This window comes from Mytilus edulis, chromosome 2 (assembly GCF_963676685.1).
Source record: "Mytilus edulis chromosome 2, xbMytEdul2.2, whole genome shotgun sequence".
NCBI lineage: Eukaryota > Metazoa > Mollusca > Bivalvia > Mytilida > Mytilidae > Mytilus > Mytilus edulis.
This window is the reverse complement of record NC_092345.1, coordinates 103,446,580-103,455,454: the sequence shown is the minus strand read 5'-3', so window position 1 is coordinate 103,455,454 and position 8,875 is coordinate 103,446,580. Positions and strand designations below refer to the sequence as shown.

At 30.0% G+C, this 8,875-nt stretch overlaps 1 protein-coding gene across 4 annotated transcripts in view; it reads left to right on the top strand.

Moving 5' to 3' along the window:
- Positions 1-3,959: 3,959 nt before the first annotated feature.
- LOC139513747 (insulin-like growth factor 2 mRNA-binding protein 2) overlaps positions 3,960-8,875 on the top strand; it is a 57,976-nt gene continuing 53,060 nt past the window's right edge. For 3 of the 4 annotated variants that reach the window (XM_071302523.1, XM_071302524.1, XM_071302518.1), the window contains exon 1: positions 4,137-4,203. In XM_071302523.1, coding sequence (XP_071158624.1) covers positions 4,152-4,203 — 52 coding nt within the window. In that variant the 5' untranslated portion in view covers positions 4,137-4,151. Of the gene's footprint in view, positions 4,204-8,875 lie in introns of all 4 variants that reach the window. The other variant, XM_071302517.1, reaches the window with a different exon arrangement.

The window sequence follows — 8,875 nt, the reverse complement described above, 5'->3', positions numbered from 1 at the left end:
AAATAAAAATAATTAATATAGAACTAATATGTTACAAAAGACTACCACTGACGAGGACCCTGTTGTGGTTTATTTTCTTAAATAGAAGCACTTGCCGTAAATAATGGCAAGCGTGGTATACCGAGTCATAAATTAAGGCAAGCTTAGTATACCGCTGTCCAATAGTCATAAATAAAGACAAGCGTAGTATACCGCTATCAAATAGTCACAAATAAGGGCAAGCGTAGTATACCGCTGTTCAATAGTCATAAATAAAGGCAAGCGTACTATACTGCTGTTTAAATGTCGTAAATAAAGGCAAGCGTAGTATACCGCTGTTCAATAGAAATAATTTAAGGCAAGCGTAGTATACCACTGTTCAATAGTCATTTTTACATATATTCTAACGAAATAATGAAAAACGTCTTCATAGAACGAAATCTATCTTAACTACATATTATTATAATATCGTTACGGTGTTTACCAATTATAAGAAAATTTCTATAATAAAAGAAAGTAAAGTAATTTACAACAGTCATAATTAAAGGCAAGCGTAGTATTCCTCTGTTCAATAGACATAAATAAAGGCAAGCGTACTATACCGCTGTTCAATTGTCATAAATAAATTTTGTTAGTACCACTTGGTCGATGCCACTGTTGGTAGACTGCTAGACCCAGAGGATATAACCAGCTTAGTACCAGCATGAAAATACGGATATTGTGACATACAAAATATTGGCAAATTAAGGAATAAATCTCCCTCGTGTGGTGCTCTGATTTCTTGCCCGGCTTTTGTTATTCTTTTTGTCAATTTACGTATAGAAACTCCTCAGTTTTTACGTATGTTTTTTTCAAATATTTTGTCTTTAGTTGTTTTAGAATCAGTAAATTTGAAATGGTGTTTATTTTACAAACACATATTGGATGATATAAAATTGAATTTTTGAAATGATTATTATATTTCAAAAAGACATACTAGCGACTTCCATTATAATTTTATTTATGAGCGTAAAGGTCGTTTTCAAAAGTATGTAGTCCTGTCATGTAATCTTGTCATGTTATTGTTATATTTAACATTGCCATAACAGCGCGAGGTTTGAGTTGCCACAAAACCAGGTTCAACCTACCATATTTTTTTTATCCTGTACCAAGACAAGAAAATGGCAGTGGATATCTTAAAGTTTCTCTGTGTGTTGCATTGTCGTTTGGATTTTTGTTGCACTTCGGTGTTTCTGTTGTTTCGTGGGTTTCCTCTAATAGTTGATATATTTCCCTCAGTTTTTGTTTGTAAGCTGGATTTGTTTCCTCTCGATCGATTTATGACTTTCGAACAGCGGTATGCTACTGTTGCCTTTTTTTCTATTTTTACTTAAATTCAAAGCATCGCAGTTCAATGTATATTACTTTGAACAATTTCTATACAAGTCATTTAAACGACTTAACACTTAGCTATTTAATATTATCTTTCGAACACAAATTGATTCATGTGGGTTGCCGATGTCCTTCGATATAAAATTTTACAAAAACGTGTAAAATTTGAAACATCAATATTTATCACTAAGATGCTCCATGATTTTATTGAAATATGTTAACAACAGTATTTCAATTCTATAATGAAGACTCTTTGAATGGTTTAACACTAGTAATTTTGGAGCCCTTTATAGCTTGTTGTTCGGTGTGAGCCAAGGCTTCGTGTTGAAGGCCGTACATTGACCTATAATGATTTACTTTTATAAATTGTTATTTGGATGGAGAGTTGTCTCATTGACACTCATACCACATCTTCCTATATCTCTCTTCAATATTAAAATTTCAGTAGGATTTGAAATTTCTTACATTTTTACCATGAGAGTGAAAAAATACAGGGTAGATTGGCATTATTCATAAGAGGGAGACTGCTTTTTTTTTGGGGGGGAACTTATTTAGTCAAACACCACTGATTATTCTTGTGTAAAAGAATCGCGCGCCTGGTTTTCTTAATCAAATTATTGGTATCTATAACGACGCTTTACAACACTTTTGTCGATACTATTGCTGATGGACGTTAAATTCCATCTGAAAATTTGTCGATTCCACTGCTGGTAGACGTTACATCCAAAATAAAACTTTGTCGATTCCACTGCTGGTTGACGTTACATCCACAATAAAACTTTATCGATACCACTGCTGGTGAACGTTTTACGTCACCTAAAACCTTGTCAATACCACTGCTGAAGGACGTTTCATCCAATCTTAAACTTTCTCAATTTAACTACTAGTGGACGTTTCACCACATCTAAAACTTTTTTCAATACCTCTCCTGGCGGACGCTTTATCCTGAGAATATAACCTTTCAAGTAGTCAGTATTCTTATACTGACATGAAACATGGTCGATTTTCTTTAAATAAATTATTCATAGAATGTGAAATTTTAGAACTTGACATAGTGTGTAGAAATACGTCTATCATTAAAGACTCCAGATTTATGTCCAAAAAAGATTCATTTTGGGAATTTTTGTGTCTGTGGATTGCTGTATCAATGAAGAACTCTCATTTTGACGAATATTTGATCTTTTTATTCCTCGCCATGAATCTGTGACCGCTTAAAAAAATATTACAGAAAATTTAAAGTTTCTATGGCATTTAAAAATTTATAAAAAACAAATCTCCGTGTAGTGTCATTGAAACTCGATTTAAGGGAAGGTATATACTATCAGTAGACTGTGAAATCTGATTTCATACGCGGACGATTTTTAAAAAGTAGTCCATGATCGATTGAAAGCAGATGGTCAATGTCAAAGATTATGATAATAATAATAAAAAGATTCGGCAGTATTTCCAAAGGAGGTGATATAGCTTATACATTTTATCGAAAATTTCATTCATTTGAATGTTTCATTTACCCAAATATAATTATATAAAATTCCAGAGAAATTTGCACGCAACTAACAGCGAATACACCCATTTATACAGTTAGAAGATATATATCAAGAGCCATCATAATCTACATAGATATTGAAAGGGTGTTTCATGAAACATAAGTCGATAATATACCACACTTTGTCCAAACCAAATTTCGCAAAGAAAGACAATCCACATAACACTGAACAGAACAATAAAGATAACGCAGCACAAACTCAAACGAATCTGAACATGGGCGTTCTGAAATGGAAGACAGTATCAGCACCATTTTAAATACCACCGTGTTGCTTATGGCAAGTAGACCTCAGGATAATTCATGATAGGTGATAATATAAATATTAAAATGTATTTTAGATACCGCACAAAATTTTACAATCTATATTAGTTACAATTGTTGAAACTATAATACAATTGCAATTGCTTCAACTTAAAATACAGATGGGCCTCTAGTTATGTTTTTTAGTACAACTGTAGAACTTATCAGACAAATCAATGAAGGTGACCTTGTTAGAGTTTCCATTGCTTAAACATACTGTTATACATTTTCTCTCCCTTCTATTCATTTCATGTTTCAAAATTAGCGTTAGAAGCAGATTATATTACTACCATTTTCACCTTTAACTGAAATAGTACGATGATTGTAATTTGTATTCCAAACTTCGAACACATCATTTATTGAAAAAACTATGTAATACGATTTATAGGTCACAATGAAAATATACAATAAAAATAAAATATTACTTTTATTCTACGATTGTTTTATGACTAAAACAATTTTTATGTGAATGATAAAATCGATGTCTGTAGTTATATAGAGTTACGGAATTCCTCAATGTTAAATCATCGAACGGATAGATTTTCTCATGGTATTGACATTTTACACATTTATAAACGTATCGAAAGGAATTCCCATATTTATGAATATCTTTGATATTCTTCTTTCTTTCTCGTTTTACTCTCCTATGCCTTTAGCAGTTTAAAGGTTTAGTCGTTGTCAAGTGACGTCATTCCTGTCTGCTTCATAGTAACCAGGGAATTTTTCAATGGGATACATCAGTGTACGACGGTTTGACTTCTTCATAGTTTATTACGTCAACAGAATGTAGAAAATCAGCTTATTTCCCGAGCATGACCTTATAACGCTATCTTTCTTCGTAGTTTCAAAACTATAAGAAAATAAACAAATTCACTATAAAAGAACACGTGCAATTGTATGTATCTTTCATACTCTAAAGATATAGAAGTATATATTATATTAGGATACATTTGAAATGGCTGAAGCACAAGAAGTTTTAGAAAGCAGCAGCTCTCAACCTTTTGAAGGTATGTCTTTTACATCATATTTGTTTTCCTAAATGACAGCATATTTCAAATAGTGTGTTTACTCTTTTGCTTAATTTTTAAGACACAATTGTTTGCGTTTATCATTTGGTAGTTGCATATTTGTTGTGCAGATATATACGCATATAAGATTTGCATCATCAAGTAAAGCAGAAAAAGCGTATGCATTTATTTCATATACTATAATGTATCTATAACAAAAAGACTTAATGATAAAACGACATGATAACTAAATATATGGTCATTGAACGAGTTTAGTGAACTTTAAATTGAAATTCAACTTTTTAAATATTGGATGTATTTTTACATACATATATTTTTTTTTTATTTTCTGCAATTAACCGTTATGAGATATGATGATCTTTCAACAAAGACAAAAGATTACGTTTAATGTTTATATTTACAAATTCACAAACAATGATTGAAAAGTACAAAAAATTTTAAAATTTTAAAAATAAATATTAAAAAATAAAAAATTATATTAGTATACGACTGGTACTGCCAATTTTCTAATGTAATATATTGATGCAGTTAATTATGTTGTTCCCTAATTTATTGACTGTATGGTGATCTTTATCGAATTAAGGTGACAAAAATTATAACTTCAGATACTTTGCGAATAAGTACCCTTCCTCTCAAAATAAATGAGATTGTTGGTTCGTGATTTTTGTCTCTCTCAAGAATGTCGGTTATCTTCAAGAGATTCACTTAGGTAACTGAAGTTTTCGGTATTTTCCTTCAACATCAATTTAAATGTAAAGCAAGAATAAATCGAAAAAGATTTACCGCGGCATAGAAATTTGGTAATTGTTGAAAAGTCGAATACTGTTACTTCCAGTATACATGGGTATAGGAACTACAAAACCGACTTTATATTCTAATTATGTGTCGATGGTTGATTGAAAGCCAAAAAATATTACTATATATCAACAAAATTGAATCATGCATAAACTTTACGCTCGTGAGATTTGTTTTCTCAGTCTATCTCTTTGTAGTGCTTTGTGGGCATTATTTATAACTCTTGTTTTCTGTACAGCGCTATGTGGGTCCTTGTTTCCCAATCTTTTTTTGTAAAGTGCTGTGTGTGTCCTTGTTTCCTATTCTATTTCTGTACAGCGCTGTGTGGGTCCTTGTTTCCCAATCTTTTTTTTTGTAAAGTGCTTTGTGTGTCCTTGTTTCCTATTCTATTTCTGTACAGCGCTGTGTGGGTCCTTGTTCCCAATCTTTTTTTTTTGTAAAGTGCTGTGTGTGTCCTTGTGTCCTATTCTATTTCTGTACAGCGCTGTGTGGGTCCTTGTTTCCCAATCTTTTTTTTTTGTACAGTGCTGTGTGTGTCCTTGTTTCCTATTCTATTTCTGTACAGTGCTTTGTTGGTCCTTATTTCCCAGTCTTTAGTGCTTTGTATGTCTTTTCCTAGATGTCTATCTTTGTACAGTGTGTTGTCCTTGTTTGTCTAATCGTTTGTATTTACTGATATTGTTGTTTGTTTTTGTCACTATGATGCATGTATCCATTAACAGCTATTTTCACAGTTTATTTAAAGTATAATTTGATCGAAGGTTATTTCCAAGTTTATCTTCAGAAAAGTTCAAATGTATATTCGGTGTGTTTACGAATAGTATTCTTAAATTGTTTTGTTATTTATTTCTCAATAAATAATCTTTCATGAAATTAAATTACAAATAAATATAGTTGTTATCGTTAAATCAATTACTTTGACCTTAAATAAAGGCAACAGTAGTATACCGCTGTTCAAAACTTATAAATCCATGGACAAAAAACAAAATCGGGGTAACAAACTAAAACCGAGGGAAAATGTTTTGAAATAAATTAAGATCTTCTATCTTTATCTAACAACATTTGTTCAATAATATAAAATAAATAGGATGTTATGATTATAAGTAACAAATTTAATCTAAAACAATATTTGAACGTAGTAAATAAGTGCAACGGCTTTACCCGAAAACATATTGTTTTCAATTCATCAAATTTGTGTAAAACACGCGTCTTGGTAATCATGTATTTCATATGAACTCATACTACATCTTCTTACATCTAATTACTAATACAATCGGCAGAAGAATTTAAAGCACTTAAGAAAATATATCTGACAAAATTCAAACATACATGTAAAAAAGAGCTTAATACTGAATTACTAAATATGGCCTTTTGAACATGTAAATGACACTATTTGAAACATGTATAATACTTTAAAATTTCGAATGCAAGAGTCTAACAGTGGCTTATATATGCCATTCTGTTTGTTGTATCCGCTATCATTTTTTATTCATTTTTCAACAAAACCATAATGTGTTTCGTGTTTGGGTTTTTTTTTTTTAGTTTTTTTTTTTTTTTTGCGGTCTCATTTTCGTATACCCAACATTTTCTCGAAAAAGGCCGATTCACATCTTAATAGACAAATATGAATTTCGGCAAATCGGTCTGTCGAAAGTTGTATGATTTCCTTTTGATACCAACTGAAATGTTTTAATTGTAAAAATCACAGATCCCTTCTATCAATATGAATATAACTTTCTTTTGGCCACACAAAATAAATGAAATGTAATAAAGTTAATTTTTAAAAATATATGTTAACCGTTACATTTATTACTTTTATTTTTTTACGAAGCCATATTTTTCAATAAAAAAAAGAAGCAGAATGAAAAAGCTTATTGAATTCGTTGTGAAAAAAACAACGTATTATAAATTTGTTACATCGCATACTTCAAAAACGATAGTATGACAGGCATCAGTATTTATAATTTTCAAATGTGTCATTTATATACCAAATAATGAATTATTCTATCCATGCGTTTCGGGACTAGCCTTCGTTGATCTTCATTACGTTAAACTGTGAAATTTTGTAAACAGGAAATATACAGGCAGAATGTATGACTCTAAGCATACAAATATCAAAGCGCCGTTACCATCTTAGTCTCTATGCTTTAAGTTGGCAGTCGCGAGGTTAAGACAAATCATGCAGTTTGAAAACTAAAGCTGGTAGACTTTCCATGTTCATTTATTTTTATTATTATTTTGTAAGTTATTGTTGACATTTTTCAATGAGAATGTTATATCAATATTTGTATATCTACTTTTTTCAATAGTTCGAAAGAAAATTTTTAGTCTGACGTTCATTATTATTTTTTATGAATATTTCATTTTTTATAGTATAACATATTCGTTTTGGAATTAAAATACAATTTTTGCAAACATTTCTAACGATCTTTCTTTAAAAATATACATTAAAAATAGAATGTTTCCGATGAGCTAAAATGATTGCATTTTATATATTATTTTTTTTAAGTTTGGTACTCAAATTACAGCATAAACTACTTTATGATCGTATGCTCTTAAATAAGAGGTGAATAATTAAAGCAACAGTAGTATATCGCTGTGAAATGTTTAACAATATCAGAAAAACAGCAATAACAAAATAATAATTCTGATGTTCATGGTACGACAAAAACTGAAAATTTATAGTTATACCAAACACTTATCAAAGCTTGTATATAGACCAGATATTACCCTGAATAAGTAAACATTAAATAACAAAAAAAAACCATTACAAATAGTATCAATAGGTCAAATTAACAAGAAAGTACGATTTGAGAGTAACTGACAGCTAGTTAAAAGCCAAAAACAATTAATAATAAAAAAGCATGCATCAGAGACTGAAATAAACTTAAGGATATATTCTTCTGACGTTTCAGTATCGTTGAAATCTCATTCAGGAATTATTTCCAAAACATGTGATACAAGTGGAAAATATCAATGAATTTTAAAGTATTATAATTAAACATAACTATGCGAAAAATTGTGTATTTACACTGAATAGTTTTTGAGTTATCCAGTTTTCAAATTTTACGACCAAATATTTTGAGAAAATAGGTGAAGGGTACAAAAAATTATTTTACAAGAATCATTTACATCCCATATCATGTTTGTCTTTTTAAATTTCTTAGATATGTATTTTCAATCATTTGTAACAAAAAGTTGAAACAATATACGTTTTGTTCTTAAAATTGAGAAAAATCACAAATTTACTTAAATTGACAGCATGGTAAATTTAACACAAAAAAGCATCAAAATATGATATAACTTTTTTATATTAACACCTACCTACAGTTTTTTAAAGTTAAATTTATTCAGATTGGTCCACTTCATCTTTATTGATATTTATTTTCAAGATAACAGTCCAAAAATAGGTAAAAATTGTTGAAAAATGGGAAAATCATCAAAATTTGGTATTTTCAAAGGGCCGTAGCAAAAATAGAAGTGCACCACCATTTGATTTTTTCTTCACCAAATATTTCTTTAGAGTCATATTAACCCAAAAATTAGGTTAAGGAAAAAAGTTTATTTCTAGAAATTTATGGCTCCTCAGAGGTGTACATCCTTAAACATTCCAATGATTTAGTCTTTTAACGTCATGGACAGTCAAAGAAGAAATGACTTGTGCAATGCCAAACATAAGTGTATCAACAGGCAGTACGATATTTAGGAGTTAACCATTTGCAAAGAATACAAATTAAGTTATGTATTTAATTTGCTGATGACAAAATCGATATTAGTGCCCATGTAAACTATATTCAAAGATCTAATTACATCATTGGTAAGATAACCTTTACTAATACGTTTGTTTAAAGGTTTA